Below are 22,813 nucleotides of genomic sequence, written 5' to 3'. Positions count from 1 at the left end.
TTTTCTGTTTTTAACCTAAACAACATTGTTAGAGAAATGGAAACATATAATTAAATTATATAAAGGGTTCGTAACAATATTGTGTCTACAATATTGTCTATAAGTGCTTGAATGCCTCACGCAATTTAATCAAAATATTTATATTTTTCCTATAACTCGAAGTAAATACTCTGCTTTTAAGCTAAAGCAAGAAATATGTCTAGATTATTATATTTAACTACATGTTTATCTATAATGAATAATTCGTATCTTATATAATTGTTATAAACTTATAAAATGTTGCTGGAAATACATATCTCAATCGGTTTTCTTGGAAAGGAAAAAGATAATTTAACTTTTTAAATGCCTGTTTATATTATACAACTGCTGTGTGGAGTTATATCGCAAAAGAATCATATCTAATTAAATCATGAAATTGTCGATCTCGTAAAAATATCGTAGCTCGTAATAATCGTAGCTCGTGTAGAAACGATTCAGAAATAACCAATACGAATATTCCATATCTGTCAATACTGAAAGCGTATATACACGCAGATATGCTAAGAAAAAAGGTATACGTGTAAATGCAAAGGAAAGAAGGAACGAGAGAAAGAAGACTGAAAGCGCAAGGTCGTGAAACAAGAAACAGCAAGGCGTAGAGGATGAAGCAAAACCCAGTCAGGGGACGCCCTGGTGTCGATGTTGAGCGTCGGTTGGCGGCGTCGGCGGTGGTGGCGGCGGTGGCGACGGTCGATGCCACCAGATGCCACTGTGGCGCTAGCATCGCTCGAAAATAAGCTCGCCCAAAAGCTCTACCGACTGCAGTAGCCCGGCATCCGTCGGCGCCGCGGCCAGGACGAAAATTTCCCGCGGTTATATTATATTCCACCGTGTCGTGTGAGCCTCGCCGATGGAAGCTCGAATGGCAGCTCGAGGTTAACCGAGAGATACGAGACGATCGACGGAACACTTCGTATCGACCATCGAGATCATACGATAAAACAGAAACGAGAAGGGAACGAGAAAAAAGAAAAAAGAACGGGAAGAAAAGAACGGCGACCATGAGGTGGCAGCCACGATTGGACTAAAAGTTATTAGTCAGAGCTCTCTCTGGTTACCTGACTTCGCTGTGCTTCGACGGAAACAGCGGGTTCTTGGTTCGATCGAGGCGCGGTGGTTCGCGAGATCGCGCGACAAATGTACACGGGGGTGGACAGTGTGACATAGTGCCGCGAAGTAGGCGACGAAGAGCGACGGGGAGGGAGGAAAAGGCCAGTGAGCAAAGAACGCGGGAAGAGGAGGAGGTGGGACAGGATGCGGGGGCACAGGAAGAGGGCGCAGAGCCCCGACGATTTCTCTTCTTCTTCATAGGGGGTACCGTTCCCTTCCTTTCGTCGCGGAAACAATCGAGCTTTCTCTTAAGTTGTCTCGTCTGAGTCTGTGAGCTTTTTCACACACGGGTAGGACGCGCCTTTAGGAGCTGCTTCGCGAATGGATGGGTCAGGGGGTGGTAGTCGCGATTCAGACCGAGACTCGGTTATTACTCCGCGTTCTATGATTCTAAAGTGTCTTCTTCCGTTTCTTTGTTACAATTCGTATAGTGTCGTATTATCTCATTTATTCTTACAAGTGACATAAGCATCTACAATAGAAACTTTTAATAAAAATGAAAAGACGTGATTTCTTTAAGAACTCGGTTGGCCCAGTTTCGAACTATAGGATCCATCGAGTGAATGTTGCTAGAATCTCCCTAGAGAGGATTCCCGGTAGCACGTGAACCTGGTCGACTGAAAAAAACGTTGCGAAATTGTTTTCACTCGTAGCTCTTTCAAATGTACTCAGAAATATACGAGTCCGATATTTTTCATGGAAATCAAGAGAGTCGAATCTCTAGTACACTTTCAATTACGTTTCTTCCGTCATTGAAAAGGATTCTCGAGATCCTCCATTGAGAAAGGCCAACCGAGGGGCATGCTGATACGCGGACGAGGACGAAATCGCGGATTTAAAAGCACACCCAAGCATATACTAATTGCTGGTTAACGAGGCAGGCCTGGCTGCTTCCATTTGCAGGCACTGACGCAGCTTCTTGTAGATTGGATACTTCCTTTCGTACGGACGCGGCCATGTAATCAACGTGGACACTTAATGCGGAGCGTGTTGATTTACGTCAAGTGGCTCTGTAAATGCAAAGCGTTCTCCCTCTTCACCCTCTTACACGGCTCGCCCCTTTGTCGTGAAGGGGTTGCAGCGGGACAATTTGATCATTCGGGGCGGAGAACGAACTTGTCGTAATTCGAACTGCTCTGAATCACGCCATAGATTTCAAAATTTATAGAAACGATTTCCCCATAAATTGAAAATGAAGAGCTTTTTAACTCCAATATTTTTTATACTTTAAACATAAATTTGAAAACGTTGAAAGAGAAAAGACTATAAAGTGTTTCGGTATTACATTTTAATTGATGCTTTCGTATTTCGAAGAAGAAATTAAAATTGAATTATAGTTTGAATAAAGTAATAAGTGCGTACGTTTGAGTGATGAACAGAATCTTGTTCACCGTGAAAGCTGTTTTTATCGTTTAAATCGTATTCAGAAAAGGTGTTGCTAAATTTTTGATACTTGATTGATACTTGAGTTTCAGTGTCAACGGAACATTAGAATAATGACGCGTCTGCGTAATAAGTGTAGCGGGTAAAAGGTTGTAGGAAATATAAATATAGGCTGAAATTGTCTTTTTCATTTGCAAGGTGATATAAAAATGAGCAAAAATGTAAAATTACAAAGGACCGATGAGGATGATTTTACGCAAAACACTCCTTTGAGCTTTCTCTGTGTCTAACTTAAGCTTTCTCTGACGTAATTTGTCGACACGAGACTCGTCAAGTCGATACAGGAACACAGAGCACTTTGTGGCCGTGAAATTTAGTTTCTTTGCATTACGGGCCAAAAATGCACGCCAAAAGAGGGAAGATGCGATTTACAAAATCATGAACCTACTCTTTTTTCTAACGTAAGATTTTTCTATGTTCCTTTTCTACGTGCAACAACATAGAAACCTCGTTTTTATTTCTGCGCAATGCAGGAACGGTTTAGACATTTTTTTAAAAGATTTGTATAGGCGACTGAAATTAGTAACAGATGTAAGTGATAAATTGTCGTTTAGCGAGGAACCAAACAAACCGTGTATTCAAGGCTTAAAAAACAAACTCATCCATGGCAGATCAGGAGTACGTAAGTACTAAACAAGTCAATCTAATGAACTCAAAAAATTGCAACAACTTGAAATTTTGCATTTTGCAAGTAAAAAAGTTCATCCTGGTTTTCGTTTATCTACTAATCAATCAATTATTCTTCGCTACTTTATTTTAATCGTCGTTCCTTCAAAACCTTGCTATCATTCGTCATCATTCTTTGCCATCACAATATTAGTTTATAAATAACGATTAACGTAAAAGTCGAGATAATACTTACTCTATTTAATTGCGGGAAAAGCAGATGGTGGCAGAAACTACACGGCGGAAGACACTATGCCACACAAAGCTCGGCTCTAAGTTTTATCTCTATAATACTGGCGCTCCGTGAATCGGAGCAATCCAATAAAACAAATCCGTAGTTTGCGGCCTAAAGTGCGCGGAAGCGTCAAGTGTAGTTAAAGTTCCGTTACCAGTCTTGTAGAGACAAGTAAAAAGAAAGGATGGGGAGAAGAGAATACACGATCGTGCGTTTAGTTATTTTCGTTTCCTCGGATTTATTAAAAGGAGCTTGCGCGACATGGGCGTTTATCGAAAGCTTCAAGGGCAGGCTACGCCCGCCACTGAGTTTAGTGGTAGGCGAAACGCTTAAAATCCAATAAACAGCCGCCACTGTTCCATAATTTACGGAACACGAGAGCGTGAAATCTGACTCGCTTCCTTTTTCATAGAAAAATTTCGCAGAAAAACTTTCTTAGGTTAGGAGCGACTTGTTAAAGTGTAAATCATATCGATTACTTTATCTCCATGTTTGTGTTAAGTCGAAGACCTCGATAAAAAGTTTGATCTTTGAAGAAATTTATTTAGCGTGAGTTATCGAAAAATAACGTTTATTAGACGTTACGGTCTAACGTTAGAAAAATAACGGTTTATTAGAAAAGTAGGGAAATTTAAGGCAAATTCGGAGGTAATATATTTTTGTAGAAATATTATTTTATTAAATAGTATATGCATCGTTTTCTCGAGTGATATGTAACACTTTTTTGATAAATGTAAACTATAGCTCTCAAATTTAAGCTTAAACTCAAACAGTACAATCCGCATATTTACTTTTACGTTTTGTACTAGTAGAAAGTTCAAACAATCGGATCACGAAATATTTTTTTCCTGGTACGACGCGATAGTTTTCCCAGTGTAATTCGGTCGCTCAAAGGGCGGTGAAGTTCGGTTGAACTCTGTCAACGCGAAGCGAACTTCCCCAAAAAGTCAAAGCAATGCTTCGTAGATGAAATACCGTAAAAGTTTCGAGCGCAAATGGATCCAAATAGAATTATTCGTCGGCTCAATTACAGGAAGACGTGAATGGAAAGTTCGTAACTCGCGTATCGCATTGTTGGTTCATTGTCATGAAAATATCTTACGCGTAATGCTATGAAATTGGCACGTGCCTCTTGGACAAATGAATGGATGGCATCGTGAACGATAGTTCAAGATCCGAATAGCTAAGGCTTCGTCTTATTTTCAAGATAATAAAGACCAAGATATTGCTTTGTCACTGAAGAAATGACCGTAAATATTGAAAAGCTTCATAAAACGCGTTTCAATGTGTATTTACATTTCATTGCTTTTTATTACGTTGTCCCGTGAATTTCGCTGGTTTTCTATCAAAATTTTGACATAAAATTACACAAAAGCATTGTGAAAGTAGTTTAATTATCAACGTATTTTTCTTTGTTTTAGAAACTAGTAAAATTTAGGAACCAAAATTTTTATCTGCAACTTCTAAAGTTTTAAAAATCTGTGTGTTTTACAATTTTATTAAAATTTGTTAATAAAACTATTCCTCTTTAAGCCTCGAAAATCATCTGTGGCCTGTTTTTACATATAAAGCTCGTGGATAAATGAAATTAATATTTTCAATTGCTGTCATTGCTGGATATTCATTTTCGATTTGCATAACTTCTGTTAGGAATGTCTAGAATGGAAACATTGTGCTTCCAAATGTTGGTATATGCGGTTAAAGCGGATCACAAGATCCTGAGAACGTAATCGATACTGTTCTAAGAATCGCATAGCTTTCGGGGAGATTTATTGAATCTCGGTGTAGAAAACTCCGTTTCCTTGAAACTTCGTCGACATCGATACCACAAATATAGAAGCAAACTTGTGCGTTGACAGAGCGTGAAGTCACAACAGACATTACTTTAGGATCCTCGTTGTGTCTCTTGGGATTTCTTAAATCCAATTTGAGAATAGAAAGTCTAAAACTCTTATCTAAAACTCTGACCTTACTGTCAAATATTATACCTTAACATCCATTAAATAAGAAAGTGATTAGCTATTTGCAATCTGTCATAACTGAAGAAATTCTATAGATGTATTATATATAGTATTTTATAAATAGCTTCATTCAAACGTTCAAACTTCATGATATTTAATGATGTTTAAGACTTTGCAATAGAATTCCGGAATTAGATCAAGATGAAACAGCAATATCTGAGAGATTGCTCAAACGAAGCAGACTATCTTGAAACTTGATGGCTACCTTGACTACTTTTTACTAATAATTATCCAATACGATGAAGGGAAATCTTATCTTAGAAAAAAATGAAATCTATCTTAGAGATTTTATGAACTTAAATCTCACTCCTGAACGTACAAGTGCCCAACAAGACAGCTGGAAGTAACTCTCTGTCAAAATATTCAACCAACCATAAGAACCCTTGACTTGTTTGCTTTCAACAAGGTCGGTTCTAAATCTATAAACGTCCAATCCGTCGAGAAAGCATCTATAAGAGAAAGCTCGATCTCTCGAAACGCGATACAAAAGCAAAGTGGTGAAATTCGAGACGAATCCGTAGATCGTTTCGCCTCATCGACGTCGAACGTGACGACGGGTAGCGAGCACGCCGAGGACGACGACGACGAACACGACGACGTCAACTAGGTGCACCCCTGAAACGAGCACTGCCGTTTGTTCTCCGAAATGGCGGAGGAGAAGGAGAAGCAGACGTTCCTGCAGAAGCTGCTGTTCTACACGACCGCGTTCTTCATCCTCCTCAGCACCTTCAGCCTCTTTGCCTTCCTCTTCTTGGTCCCCTTCGTCATCGACCCCGCCTTCACCACCATCTTCATGCAGTTCGACACTCGGCCAGCCGAGTGTGTCACCATCGACGTTGAGTCCAGGAGAGGTGAACAATCGGCACCCTTCACCAAATTCTTTCGTCCGATCGGTGATCGCTTTCGTTGTGTCGTTGCATGTGAAGAATCCTCTTTTTTACCACAATTTTTCTCTTGGAGGTCACTTTTTTCTTCTATCCCTCGGATGATTACGAAGTTTTAGATCGATTGGTTTAGAGCTCTGAGTTTCAACGATCCTGAAGTTGTTTCAATGTATTGGGTTTTGTGTATGATTTGCTCAAGTTGGAATAGTCTAGTAATATCGTAGTTTGATATATATATCTGGACTTTTCTTTTTGAAAAGTAAATAGCAAAGATGACGTATATAAGTTATGTGTTTAATTGGAAATTGGTTTTGGATTTAATATCGAACTTTGTCTTTAGTTTCTTGGTAGTTACATTGGAAGTTCTATAAGTGTGAATTAATATTGGATGTAGATTCGAGTTTAGTTGAAATACGTGTTCTATGAATCTCTGAGGTTATCCTGAAATTTAGTTCTTGAATAAGCACTTTTATTCTAATGTTAAGAGTAATTCTTATTTTATATTATGTTATTTATTTATTTGTACACTATGTGAGAAAATGTTATATTTGATTTAATTTTATGATTATCTATTTATCACAAATCTTTCAACAAATCATATTTAAATTAACTTCGAATTTGATGGACACTTTCTAAAATTTTTAACGAAATATTTTTATCGTTTCTTTGTATCTTTTTCTTCACTTTCATTATTTTAAATTTAATTCAATCATTTAAACATCTTTTTATTCTTTTTTGTATCGTATCTTCAACAAATTTCATTAATTGTAGCAGGACGCTCCATTATCATAATTAAACGTTCATCGACTTTTATCGTAGGCGTACTTCATCGTTTAAAGTATATAAGTAAATAATTCCTTCTTGAACTATTTGATACGTTCCTTCCTTCCGATCTCTTTGATCTATATAAAGCCACGCCTGTGATGACACGAATTATGTTCGTCTCTATACTCCTATTTTTCTACTTTCTCATACTTTCTCGATAATTTCTTTTCTATGTGTTCCATGGTGTGATCATCGCGTGAGATTAAGCATCATGTAACTGTATGTAAGTACGTCTTTGGGGTACATTTAGCAGTGAATGAGTATTAACAATATACGGTACATATACTCGTTGGAACAAGGACGCACGGTTGACGTAAAGATTTAGGAAAAATTGTCTTCATTGCAATTGTATATTTCACATTTCGCAAAAACACTGGTGAAAATAGGAATATATATACAAGATATATTATAGTAGTTAGAGAGTTTTATATAAAACTATATGAGAGTAAAATTTGAGATATTTTATTATCTGAAGGATTTAGGAAATATTCAACAAATATTATTTTAATATAATAATATAAATGTTTCGATTTTAATTAAAAAATGTGCTTTTATTACATTCTTACCGGTTAAAGTAACTTGATTTAGATATTTCATTGTTTTCGATTTAGGAAATATTTGAAAAATATTATTTCAATATTTAAAACCTAAGGTTTATATCATGGTTATTGATTAAAATTACACCAAGTTCAAGGGAAAATGTAACATAAAGAATGCAATAATATATTTAAAAGATAATGGATTTTCTACGACTCCTCATAAAATATGCAACCCTCTATTGACATATGTCAAATTCGTAATATTTCTGTTCACCAGTATCGATTGTAACTTCATTAATCCTTTATGAAACGTTTAACCAACGATTATTTGATTAATGGACAACATCAATCGATGAATTAATTAACGAAATCAACAACGTATAACGTTCCTTAAAACCTTCGATGGAAGCAGCATCGATTGTAACTTCCTACAACAATTCTACAAAAACAAACCTGCAGAGTTCGCAATTAATTTCCAAATAATCCAATCTGCAGTGTTCTAATTGGAAACAGAACATCTCTTAATCAATCAGTCAGGTACGTCTTTTAAATTCAGCTTTTATGAACTCTGTCTTTCAACGTCTATTTAAAGTGTTCATGTTCAATTTACCAAGCGAGAAGCTTTCTAAAAAAGAAACACAATAAATCTGTATGATAAATATTAAATTGTCTAATAAGTGCTGCATTATTTAATTCTATCATCTTTTGCAAATTGATTAACTAACTTAGTCAGTCTAACACGTCAAAACTTTAGCCCTTTTATTAAAAAGTTTTATGCGTAATTTCAAATTCTTTAAATTATTTAATGCTTACTCGGGAGAAAGATTTCCCAAATATTGAAACGAATGATATTCCAATATGATGATCTCAATTACTTTGAAAACTTCAATGAAATCTAATATAATAGAACTCGACTGTGTTTTCCAGTCAAATAGTTGAATTAAATATTCTGAAATATTTATTTATTTTGTAAATACAAAAAGAATGTTTCACTTACAAAATATTACAATGAATATTACAATATTACAATAAATATTACAATGAATATTCTGGATATTTCATATATCGCTGCATATTGTTTTTAAAATTCTTAGATTTTAAATTTTTTATAAATTGCATAAAAATCTGCGATCTAATACATAGTTATTAATTCAAACATAACGGATACTAGAAAATTAGAACTAGTACTTCTCTAGAAGATACAATTTATTCAAGTCGTTATTTTGTCCTATAAACTTTTTTCTGGAAGTTCCCCACCCATATTCATAAATAAATATTTCAAAGTGACGTTGAAAATGTTGGTATACGTGTAATATTTTGTTCTAATCGTAGGAAAGATGGGATATGCGTGAAAGGAACTGCGGAATGTATAAATCGATTCGTCCTAATTCACGAAATAGGGTCACCATCGGAATATACGATTTGCATGAATGATTGAGAAAACTATTTCCAGCCAAGTCGAATAACGAGAGCTGTTTTGATAGACGGTCTTTCGACGGTTTGCACGACGAATTTAATATTGCATATCAGATCACGGATCGGAGGCAATGACATTTAATTTAATATTCAAATGGGACAATTCAGATTCGCGGCCGAGAGACCTTTGCCTTCTGTTCATTATTTAAGAAAGGTAAAAATATGCGCATAAACGGTATGACATCTTCCGAAAGGGCGTCGTAGCGTTCGAATTATACTTGTTTCAGTGACACGATGATTTTTCGTCGGCTTACATTATACTTGTAAAAGCAATAACACATCCCTATGAACAGAACTCATTTTGTCTCATTTTATGAAAATTAAAATATAAAATGGGACAGTTTTTATTTTATTTAAAATTTAGTATCGATTATATCTGTTTCTTGACATTTATCGAAGTATCTAATTTTCAGTACTCAAAATTTTTCACTGCAAATAAATTTCCATAGTTTCTGTCCATTTGAAGAATAATTCAGAGATTCAATGAATTTACTTACTATACTAGATTTTTCCAACATATTTTCCCATATTTTTCCCAAGGCGCAGTGTCTACACATGTCACTGGAAGGTATCATAAATAAACGTAAATCTCCCGTAATAGTTAAATAGTACGCAACCAAATCTTCCGAAACAATTGATTCACACGAATGTGTACATATTTGAAACGTAAAAACCAGCAGAGATATACTGTAATATTTCTCGAGAACTCCTCTCATGTTTTTCGAGAAGCAAAAAAATCTCATAAAGTTGAACTTTCTTTCTTCTTTTCCATAAAAATGTACAGATATAGAATCTAAAATAGACATCTCCAGAAATATAACATTCCCTCTACGATAACTATTTATGCATATTGACAAATGGTTATCGTAGCGCTATTTATGTAACGAGATATTTATCGATAGTTCTGCTGAAGAACGATTACTCATTTCGATTGCGAACGTTTGATATCTCGTTCACCACATTTAGATATTACTTTCATAACCATTTACAAACTCGTGTCTTTATAACCATCGTGGCAACTTATTGATTTACATCGTTACACCGCCTACCTGATTTTAAAAAAAGAACAAATAATAACGAAGAGTATACATATATATTTAAAAAAAAGAAGAATTCACCGGATGAGAGTTTCATGTAAATATGTTTTATACAATAATAAATGATCGTGAAATGGGACCTATCGATAAATTACGATCGCATGTCGTATGGTAATGAGGAACAATAACGACGAGCATTAATATTATTTAAGTAGAGTAAGGGAGAACGTAAAAAGGTATCGACGTCTTTTGCGACCCCATTTAAATTCGACCACCTCGAAGGCCTAGTTTCCATAGATATTTCCGGCAAACATTGTGGTGTTGATTTTCATGGAAACAAGATTTAAACAGTAGGGTTAAAACGAGAGGTAGGAAGGGTTTATAGGATGGGATAGCTTTTTGAACTGCGAAACACTTGTAGCGGTTGTCATGGGACGGTCAGTTGCACGTTCAACGTCAATCAATTTCTCGAATACGATAAAAAACCATGCAAGGTGATAGTGACAATCATAATTCTTCTAGACAATATTTTCGTAACTATACGTATCGATTTTGGCAGTTATAGACAAGGAATTATATTTGTGATCAGTTGTCAGGCGAAAATTGTTGATTTTCCATACAGGGAAATTCGTTTTGTCACGAAAGAATAGGAATGTTTCAATAACATGCAAGTTTCGACGTTTCTGTAAATAATTCGTTGGATATTTACGAACAATGCTACCGATGGCCATTGGAAACGCACAACTGTCTTGACGCTTTTAATATTTTATCATTGGAGAATATACGATCAATTGTTACTATATTATATCACGCACCTAACACAAGATTTAGGGAAACATTAGTTTTTACCTATCTGATAATTTTTGAACACGATACAATTAGTCTCTGGATAAATATATACGTGAAATTTGTTGAAAATGTTAATAAACCTCGGCTAGTGACGGTAACATTACGATTACAATAATAATAGATAGTAAGATAAGAATTAAAATATGACAATATCTAAAAAATAATGAGTAAATTCTATTTTAATTGAATTTCTAATCGATCTATCGAATACATTCGTCTTAGGAAATATCAATATATTGCTTAAAGGAAAACAAAAGAATACGAGTAGGTACTTTTTAAAATATTTATATATTAAAAAATACACATTCTATTTCTACAATAGAAACTAAATTACGTAATCTGTGAAATGACTGCATTTAAAGGAAAAATTTTTTGTTTTCCCTGCAGTTATACATACACACACATATGCGTAAAGAAGCAAACGTCGAAGCATCCGATCGTTGGAGAATACCAGCCGCCTACGGCCGCTGGCATTCGACAGAAGCCTTAAAGTGTAAGCAGAAGGGTGACGAAAGAGGGAATATATAGAGTGTAGGCATAGGGGCGGACACATGTTCGGATTGCTCAAGACCGACTTGAATGCTGTGAATACAAAGACACCAGTTGCGTCAATCTTAGCCTCGTCTCCGTCTAGTACCTCTTTAGCGGCGTTATTACGGCCATATATCGATAACGTCGTCGTTTACCAAAGTTCTAGGTGATTCGGCGCGTCCAATCTGTTACCTCATTTCTTGTCACGATCGTTTGCATCGATATCTACGGCGGACTCCATCCTTGCTTAATTCTGTAGCGGTACGTCTAGACGTTAATTAGAGGGCGACCAGGAAAGCCTGTACTCACTTCACTCAAAAGAACGAAATCTCTCCCCTCGGCGGTTGTTCGTTTTCGACGCGACGCCGTTGAAGGGCTGAAAGAAAGGCATTTGAAGAATTATTACAAATATTATTATGTCTACCCAATCGTAATTCTGTTTTTCAAGATTCTTACACAATATAATTTATTAAAACTATTAGTGAATGAGTGAGTGAGTTATATGTTGTAAGTTATAGACTTTCGTTGCTCGTAGTTCTTACAATCTTGCAATTTTATAGTTTTATGTTACATAGAAAAATCAGTTATAATTCGTATATTTGAAATATGTCTAATTTTAATATCATATTTGTTACAGTTATGCAACAGAATCCTTTTTGAGATTAGTAATTTTTAATTTATATTTTATAAAATTTTTCTGACAACATTAGCTGAATTACGTAAGGAGCCTTAGCTGTTGCGTTTCATTTAACAGAAGAGAAAAATCATAGGAGGGTGGATTAAGGATTACAGAATAGGATTCTTTAAATTGTTCTTTTAATCCCATCTGACCTTTTCTATAATTCTTAGTAATATTCTTATTTTCTGTAAGCAATAATAATAAGTAAAGAACAAATTTTTTAATTTTATTAAATAACTGTAAAACGAAAAAACACGATTTTTAAATTTGGAAATCGAATGGAAGTCGGTTATGATATATTTATAAAAGGAATACTACCTAAAATCGTGATTAAAATGATGCTCTCCTTTTTGAGTGGAATAATTTAATTCAATTGCGAAATGTGAAATATAACTCTATATAATAATAAATATAAATATAACTATAGATTGAAGTTTTCGACTCTTTACTGCGTTAAACAAATTTACTTAAGTACTCATAGTGCATTATTTAGGTATTTAGGATACACTGTTCTACCTTCAGATTTCATGTATTGCATGTAGTCTAAATATACATACATACACCAAATGCAATTTTCAGTTGTTCCAAGATTGGCGATATTTGTATATGAATGTGTCTCGTTTCTCTGGAATATGTCATCATGTTGGTTACTGTTGGTATTTCATATTCTATTAATTGTCGTGGTTTCCATCCTTTCTCTCTGTAGATGTCCTCAATGTATTTTCGGACTTCTCGTAGATTTGTACTATTTATATTCGTGTTATATGAACTTTGACTGCATTATATAATCTGCTTTTTTGTATTATCTCTGGTATAAATTTTATATAGTTATAAATGTATCTGTGCATATATGCAAATCCCTTGAATGCACATTTGTCAGAAGCATTTATCTTAATTTATCATGAAAATTGCAGAAACGAATCCATGTTTCAAACAAAACAATTTCCATTTAAAATTTACGACTATTTGAAATTTAAATTAAAATGAAATTATAACTAAAAATTTAAATTATTTCCTGTATAAAACTTTATTATTATTACACTTTTGGTATTTTAATATTTAAATATTTCATTCTAATTTTCTATAGAACACATAATTTCATTGATTGATTAAATGTCACTTCAAGGGAACCTAATTCTCAAAATATTTGTCACTTAGTGATAACATTGTTCATTCAACACAAATACTTCATATACAATTGAACAAGTGTCAGCGACAAGTCCTGCTAAGATTATTACGCGTAGCTGATGTGTCGTAATAGGATTTCAGCGAGAACACGAACTCGATGGCAAATTTGCGCAGGGAAGAAAATGCACGAAGTTAAATTATATTCATCCCTATACGAGAACAGCCTTGCAACTGCGGTTAATTAACAATACGAATTACCACCGACGTTGTTGCGGCACCATGTTGTTACAATTAAAATTTCTGCTTGACGCAACTTCGCAAATAACTTTGCAACGTTATATTCCACAAACGACCGGACTATTTAATTTTGATAACTTGAAAATTCGTTTGATATTCCAATTACAGCTTAGTCTTATTGTATACAGAATCTAAATATATTGCATTGAATTTCTATTTATCGTTTTACAGTAAAATTATTTTACAAAATAAGATTTTAATTATATTTTACTAATCAAAGCTTGCCAACAGTCGATAACTAAAATTCAGGATGTTCACATTCCTCGCATGTGTTTCGAACTGAAACTCGCCTTAAAAGAATTAAAATTGTAACGACGTGCTTTTTAAGCTGGAATCTCCGGACGTTGGGCGTTATCCAAAAGTGTGACCCGGTATGTCAACTACATCATTGCTGAAGCTTTTCTCTCCGAAAGTTTCGAGGAGGAAGACGAGGTCAGGGCAAGGATTTCGTAACCTGCCTCAGGGACTAAGTTGAGAACTTTACTACAATTTTCTTGTACTCAAGAATCTCGAGGAAGTCACCGTGCATTTTTCCTCCCTGGTCAACTTCGCCTTTTTCCATCTTGTCTATTGATTCTCTTTCATACGATTGGTACAAAACTTGATCAGTTGTTGAGATAATGATGCCATGTGTGTCTTTCAACTATCTTTGTCTTCGTTTATTTCTTGGTATATCTTCGTATGACACTATGCACGTCGAAAAATTGTGCATGTTCCATTACTTATCCAATGCTTTTTATTGATAAGAATATCTAAGTTCTAAAAGTAGTTTGCTGTTTTTGTTTTTCTCATAAATGAAAAGTGTTTCCTTGGTATTTGAGTTTCAATTTGCTGGTGCTAGATATTTAGTATCTTTAAATTAATGTTTTTAACAAATTTTTAAACTAAGTATTAAAGTAATAACTTGTACTTAGTAACTTATAGTATATTATATGTTATATATATAAAATATATAAAATATAATTATATTTATAATATAATATAAAATATAATTATATTTATAATATATATTATATATATACATATAACGTAGTAACTTGTACTTTCCATTTTATTTTAATTATGTTATTACGTAATATCAATTTATAGCTAGATCGGGGTATTCAAATTTCCAGTTTCTCAATGTTTATCGAATAATTATAATCTACGTATATCTATATTCAATAGTATCAAATATGTATCTAAATTTTGTGCTGCATAGAACCTCTCGTAATTAAATGTAATAAATCTGCATAGTTATCTTCAATCTTTTAATTTATACAATAAATTCATACGTTCAAACGATATAGATTAATATACAGATCTATCAAACCAGCTAGAATTATCAAAATCCTCCAAAGCGAAAGTAACAGCAAACTACGCACAATACTACGATTCATATATAATTACCCAGTTCTCAAATATTACCTCAAAAATGAACACTTCCACAAGCTTTTTGATTCACATGTTAAATTCTTCAGTCTTTAATTCCACTTACTCCACGGATACACATAAGTTGCATCAATCAGAGATCTAAGATTTTTACATCCCGGTATTACAGAATTTTTCGAATCGTCACTTCAGGGTGTGAGCCATGTTCTCGAGTAAGATACGTTTCACAGTATTACAGTTAGTTTCAGACAAAACAAATGCTTTCACATATTTCTCTGAGAAATAAGAACGTTATTAATTACGATTTCAATACTACAAGTTAATGATATTATGAATAAAACTTTTATTCGCTTGAACAAATTATTTTTTTTTAGAAGTCCTACTATGCTCCAAACTTTTAAGCAGGAGTAGGGTATTTTATTTTCTTACCTTTTATTTATTTTTTTATTTCTTTTACATTCTTATAGATTTAAAATTCCCATAAATGCGTGAACATCTGCGGTACATCAATAGCCCCTTAATGATGATAACTGCAATACTGATTAAACCTCAAAATTCTTCCTTAAGAATACGGTTCATACCAAGAAGCCTCGATTCTAAAACTTTTAAGTTGCATCGAATTACTTTTTCGGCGTGCACCACTCTTTGCTGTTAAGATAGTTCGTTTCTTCGTGTCTGGTCCCCGTAAAATTCGTGTCTTCAATCGACGAAAGTCCATGAACGATCCGTTGAGTCCAGGTACGAGCAACTGCTCATGGACATCCTGTAGAGAGGGTTGCACCAAAGAGCTGTACGATTGCACGCAAATACGTGTTAACTACAAGCTACCGACTAATACGTCCGAGGATAGCGATGGACAGGGTGAGGGAGGCGGGGCGGTAGGAGGTGTCGAGGACGACGAAGACAGTACGATGATGGGAAAACCGCGTTACGAACGCTCCCTGAGAGAGTACGATTATATCGAGGACCTTGACGACGACTTCGCCGAAGACGACGAAGCAGGACTGCCGAAACCCTTTCCTACAGGTACAGGGCAACATACTGTGCCGTTTTCATCTACATATTTATTATTAATGTGATGTGGATGATCTAATTTAACACTAAAATATACGAGTGATAATTCTGACATGATCAGTTTAATAGTAATATTGGAAGGGGGGAAATTTCATATAGCACAAAGGTAATAGGAAAATGTACCGTACGGCGGAAGCGTGATTCAATGCGTTGAATGTTTAAAACGCGATTACAAGAGAGTTTCATTAGTTTCTATAATAAAATAGAACGATAAACGTAGAAGGAAGTTTGGTCTAGCATTTTCCCCAGTTTATTTCAACCTGTCGACATGAGGGACTGCTATATGAGAACATCTTAACGCAGTATTCAGTTTCGTGTTTAGAAAGAAATTGTTGAAAATCTATTTCATGTATATTAGAAGGCAATTTTATATCGCTCTAAATACCAATATGGTTTTTAAGATTGTACATGGTAATCTTTATATGGCAATAAAAAAAAAATAAAAATGATCGAAATTTAACTTCTCTGTATCTGGATTAACGTAGATATATATTTTTAATACATCAAATCACCGAGTAGATATATTTCAAAATACGTATATACACGGTACAAAACCAACTTACAAAAACATATTTAAGAGTAATAAAACAACAATTCCGCACGACAGTAGAAATTCGACCTACTTCCTAAATGTCAGAAATGATCCACCCCGCAGAGGAGTGTCACGAAAGACCGCAGAAAATAAAGGGTCAAGTACTGTAACCATGAAAACCTAACAACCATCGTGCAACACGTTCCACTAACGAAATAGCAAAATTCATTATCGTTTGAACCTGCAAACTCTCGAATTCTCGAACGTCAGTGACCATATTGTCACTAGAGAAACACTTTCTACTAACAATGTCCACTTTCACCCTCTCATTGATGGAAATGTCTGTCGACGGTCGGACGAGATGACTAGGATGATAACGAGGCGAAGTTCGCAGGGCTCATGGGCAACGACTCCGAGTGGTACTTCACCGGGGCCAAGCTGTTCCCCAACGTAAAAGGCTGTGGATACCCTCCAATGCTGAATTGCAGTATTTTCTACCGGCAGTACGCCAACATAGGGCAGAACTTTAGCTGTTACTACTCGAAAGTGGATCCCGGGATAGTCATCAGCGAACTCGACATGTGGCAGGTCTTTTTATAATTTTCTATTATTCTATGTGTGTATACAGGACATGGCAATATGGTACAACTAGATTGAAGATTATTCCATGTGTATACAAAAATAAATCGAAAATCTGAAATACAACTTTTTCATTTGAGTATTCAGGTTTGTGGGAAAATTGAGTTGGAAGATTTATCAAGTATAAGATATATGTAAATTTGAATAATTCCTGAAATGATACAAGTGAGTACGTGTAAATAAATTAAAAATGTGGAATAACATTTCTAAAAGTTTGAATTTGAATATATTTAGCTAATAATTTATCCAGTACAGGCGCAGTTGATACCTTTTTATCAGTTTATTCTTCATTTGTTATTTTATTTTCGCGAATATAGGTAACCTATTATCGATTGTGCACCTGTCTCCAATCGAAAATTAGTCGAATTTATATGTACTCGACAAGTACTCGACTTTTCTTTTGAAAATAAAGTTTTAAGTGAAAAATTATTCTAGATCTTTGACTTAATTTTGCATGTGAAATAACCTTCTGTCCAGTTGTATCATACGTATTGCCATATCCCATATACAGCCTACGACATAAGATTGTGCATTTGATACCTGCGAAAATTAGTTTTTTTTATATGTATCTTTTATTTATGTAAAACGTTTCATAAAAAAATTAATTCCCGCAGAGAGATAATATATGTACGATCTTATATTATAGACTGCATGTACGTATTTACTTCAAATTTGTCTCGTACTATGTAAAACACTGATCTGGGCGGAACGTTGTTGCATTTAGGTATGCAACGTATCTGGTTTCTATACATATAATTCAGTTGATTTTATATTCTACATTTGTTATGTGCTACGCCTCAAGAATTTTTCTATCGTTTAAGTTTATTGTTCTGTGTAAAAAAGAAATGGATATTATTATTGATTCACATTTATGTGCATCTGTCCTATTGGTATAGATAGTATTACTATCTATTCTTCCTGAATCTTGATCTTATTTAGATATGCAGGAAAAAGGATATTTATATATGATATGCATATTACAGAGAACATGAATATAGCGATATTGAGATAACAAGAGAAATGCTGACTAAAACTTTAAACTACAAATCGTAAGTCATATTCAAATATTTGAGTGAGTAACAAAACCTTGATATAAATTAAATTAATTATAAAATATGTCGGCGTCGTTAAAATGAAGTGAGAAGTGTAGCAAGTAGATTCTGTCGCTCATGATCAGACATTTTACCGTTCATCTTGATCATGTTACCTGATATTCTTCTAACCTGCAATATATTTACTTACATCTGTATGAAGAATGTTCAAGGATATTTATTATAACTAACAAAAAATTAAATATTTCTGTTTTTTAATCACCAAGCATCTTACAAAAGCAGAGTCAGTACGTCAAGTACAATCATAACCTACAAAAAGATCGAAAATTATATTTAAAAAATTCATTATAAATAATAAAAACAAGAGAATCGAATCAATTTCCCAAAACGAAAAATGTGATAATACTGTTTACCATGTCAAAGGTTCGACATCAAATGCCACGCTAATTATTGAAAAATGAATTCAATATTCATTTCATCACGATGTAAGACTGAGCAGAAAAACAAATGGTACTAAAAAATCAGCTTCACGATATTATTTACCATATGAATCATTCGACAGTAAGTATCACGTTGATTGTCGAAACGTGAACTATTGGTGCTCGTTCTAGACAGGATTGAAAATAGAGGAATTGGTCTTTACGAACTGAATCAACATTACGATAATCGAAAGGGATAAGAATCGTATCTCGTCGCAGTGACGTGTCGTTTGCTTCAAGGTGTAACCCGGTTACCGCGTTCTAGACGTCGCCGATTTACACCCGGTGCTTGTACGTACAAGTCACGCGACAATAGTCTTTATGTGTGTGACTTTCGTGCGAGTTTACAGTAGACAGGAACGTCGGACCGTGAATCGATACTGCAGGTGCTTATTGAGGGCATAGTGCATTATGCAGCGAACAACGTCTCCCCAGTAAATGGTTAAATACGTAACGACGCTCATTATTAACGGAGATCGGTATCTGTTTTAATTTGGGCATAAAGACACGGAGCCGCGAGCTAGAGTAATTGATGCCGATTGCATTGGCTGCATCAATGGGGAGAAAGAGTTACGAAGAAGAAAAGGGAAAATTTCCCTCTTGACTTGATATCAGTAAAGACAAAATTACAAAGTACCTGGGTGAACAAAAAAGGGCGTCGAGAATGTAATTGCATAATGGAATCCGCGGTGGCAATTTATCTACGAGAGAGCGTAAAATGGTTTGTCTCAACGATCCGTTGATTATGAGATATTTTTAGTGAACAGTTCGTGAGTATCAAATTGGATTTTTAGAATATTTGAAAAGTAGAATGTAGAAATAAAGCATTCTTATGAAACACAATAAATTGCTGAGTTTGCAGTATAAGAGGATAATACGAGAATGAATACAGTTATTCACAAAAGGATTATAGAAGGAACAAAGCAAATTCATTTAATTTATTATTTTATATATTAAATCGCAATAGTCATTGATCCGCCTGAAAGAAATTGGGCTTCGATATTAGTACTTGAATAAAATGTTTTACCCATAATTATTCAAATAATACATCGTTTTATTCGACTACAAGTTACTTTGAAATAATTACATGAAAAAATTAGCCAAAACAGGAAACTGTTTGAAAATGATTTATTTGATCTCAACACAGAATGTTATTGAAAATAATTAAAATAAAATAAAATAAAATAAAATAAAATGAAAATTATAATGTAGTCAATAATAAAGTCAAAAAGATACATTATTCGAAATTATTATTTTTCACTTTTATCTCAAATAAAAGTTTCCATAAATCTGGAAATATTCCGCATACTTTACTTAATTCGCGTAAATTACTGGTGGCGCGTCGATGGAAAATTCCAAAAGAGGATTTAAAAAGAAACAAGCGTCGCGAGTTGGAAAGAGCGATCCAACGGTATCTCAGCGTGGAAAACGATATTCCGGCGCGAGGCACAGTAGAATTCCGTTACGTTTACGGAAACGTGGCCGCCTGTACGGTGACGGACAATGCATTTCAAGCGGGCTGAATACACGACCCGACGACAAAGACGGGAACCATCGTACTCGATGGAACTCGTGCCGCGCTGTCCGGAAGAAAAGAAAATTTCTCGCTCGTCCGCTCTTCAGCTGCGGTAGAATTGAATCCGCATGAGCGAGAAAGGATGAAAATGGACAAGAAGGGAGACCGAGAGAGATAGAACGAACGCTCTGACCATTATAAAGCGACGATAACATCGTGGATTTACCGGTGGAAAAGCTTGCTACTCCCACCACGTTACGTGTGTCAATTTCGTAAATTAACGGCGCCCTCGAGATGCGTTCAGACATTGGATTGTTTGACACCACCAGGAAATTCATTGGATGAAAATGTGAAGACGCGAATTTTGGTATCGGACGGAGATAAAATGTGCTGTTGATGAAATAGTTTTTTATTAGCTGTTTTCGCTTAATACAGGTCTTAGAGGACATTTTATGGACACGTGTCTATGTATCGATAGTAAGATCGAGATTTTGGAGGAAATTTTACCTTTGGATATTTTAGATCTTTCTTTTATTGATTACTAGGTTGGAAATTACTATTCCATAGTCATTATTCTTTTTTGAGTTTTAGATTATTTTTTTACATTATAGTTGCTCGGCTCACACTTTTTTATAGCTTCCAAGAAATTGAATGAAAATTTCTCATAATTTAAAAGATACTTGTTCCGTGATACTTTATATTTATTCCGACAAATTGAGACAACTGCTTTCATCAAACTGAAACATCCCATTCGATAAATTCTTCGCATAAATCCTTTCCACAAAACTCCCCTAACCGATTCAGTGCGTACGAGGTATTCTTTGATATGCCGCACGAAAGCGGAAGTGGACGTTGAGGTTGCTCAATCAATCCAGTGAGGTTGCTCGAGTGACGTGTTCCCCGTAGGTTTACATGAATCTGGTGTACGCGATGGCGATTCCGATACCGTCTTTCATAATCTCGGTGATATACCTCACCATCGCCTACTTCAAGATCTACAACGAAGAGGAGGTGGTCCTCGTGGGCGGCGAGGAGGGCGAGGACGGCGGAGAGGGTGAAGGAAGTAACGCGACACCTCTACCACTGACGAGCGGCGCCCTTACGCCCGGTAGCGAAGCTTTCAGGGAAGACCTAGCAAGCTTCGGGCATCAGCTGAAAGTCGCCATGGCTGACGACATCAGCAGAGAAAGCCTGGATGAGATACCTAACACATACTACACTCATGGGTAAGCGTGAAGATCTGTAAGATCTAAAAGGTCATTTGTTTCTGTGTTTTCCATTTTCGTTCTCACGTGCCTTACAATCTTGTAGAGAGAAAAACTGTTAGTTGCAATTGGTCGAGGAGAAGTGGGAAGTAGGTTAGAAATTTGATGCTTGAACTAAGCTAGATATCTCGAGATTTTATGGACGTGGAGTTGTTTGTGGCGTTGAGAATGTTTCGGTTTGTTCGGTTGTTGTTCAGTTGTTGAGTGTACTTCTGAGAGAATGTTTTGGGATTTCAGTGGTGTTCAACTGGGTTTGTTAAAAATGTGTGTTAATTCGGGTTTCGTAGTTCTAACGAAAGTAGTCGCAGTACTAAACAAGTACGAAAATGCTCTTATATTTAATTCTTTCAGGACCAAGCGTTTCTGAACTCTGAGAAAGTACTATTGTCGATATGCAATATCGAACTTTATTAATTGTGGAAGCATTGTGTATAGAGGGACGTAATATTGGATGTTTGTTGTATCATGATTAATCTCTAAAGATTAATTCAACAGGAAGTAAACATTTCGAATATTCGATTTAGCGAGAAAGAATTTATCGATAGGTCAAATAGGTCAATCGCTTCGAGTAGCCTGCCAAACGAAAAATTGGGGTTCGAATCCCATTTCAGCAATCTGACTGACTGGTTCTTTTCTCTATCCAATTTATCGAGACTCTATGTATATAAATCTATGATATCACCACTTTCTGTTGGCGGAGACTATTTGGAAAATTGGAAAATCTGAACGAGCAAACAACAGATAAACTCCAAAAGTTTATTAGTTAATTAAATCATATTCGAAATTAATACTTGCAATATAGAAGGAAACATAGTTTCTGATAATGCTGTTAAAGTATTAAAAACTGTTAAAATGCTACTATTGAATTATATACAAATATACAAATTTAAAGATACTTCATTCTCCAATCTCTACTACAAACAAATTTTAAAATATTAAAGACATTTCTACTTAAACAAACGTTTACGCAGAATTTCTATCGCTAGCAAAATAAAATACTCGTATCGACTAACAATAATTTCCAAATTTTAAACCCTAAAATCGTCATAAATCTCCATTGAATGTAACATTCCTATAATTTTCTTGAAAAATGCATCTCAAAGGATTAGTTTCGGACACGACGAGA

The 22,813-nt window shown here is 34.9% G+C and overlaps 1 protein-coding gene across 1 annotated transcript in view; it reads left to right on the top strand.

The window, feature by feature from the left end:
- The first annotated feature begins 742 nt into the window (after nucleotides 1–742).
- Nucleotides 743–22,813, top strand: part of LOC100642393 (protein tipE) — a 38,501-nt gene continuing 16,430 nt past the window's right edge. The window contains exons 1-5 of the mRNA XM_003393369.3: nucleotides 743–1,353; nucleotides 6,036–6,365; nucleotides 15,869–16,156; nucleotides 17,131–17,324; nucleotides 21,329–21,648. Coding sequence (XP_003393417.1) covers nucleotides 6,161–6,365; nucleotides 15,869–16,156; nucleotides 17,131–17,324; nucleotides 21,329–21,648 — 1,007 coding nt within the window. The 5' untranslated portion in view covers nucleotides 743–1,353; nucleotides 6,036–6,160. The remainder of the gene's footprint in view (nucleotides 1,354–6,035; nucleotides 6,366–15,868; nucleotides 16,157–17,130; nucleotides 17,325–21,328; nucleotides 21,649–22,813) is intronic.

Source organism: Bombus terrestris, chromosome 1 (genome assembly GCF_910591885.1).
Source record: "Bombus terrestris chromosome 1, iyBomTerr1.2, whole genome shotgun sequence".
NCBI classification, from domain to species: domain Eukaryota; kingdom Metazoa; phylum Arthropoda; class Insecta; order Hymenoptera; family Apidae; genus Bombus; species Bombus terrestris.
Note: the sequence above shows the minus strand (reverse complement) of the source record. Positions and strands in the feature narration are given on the sequence as shown.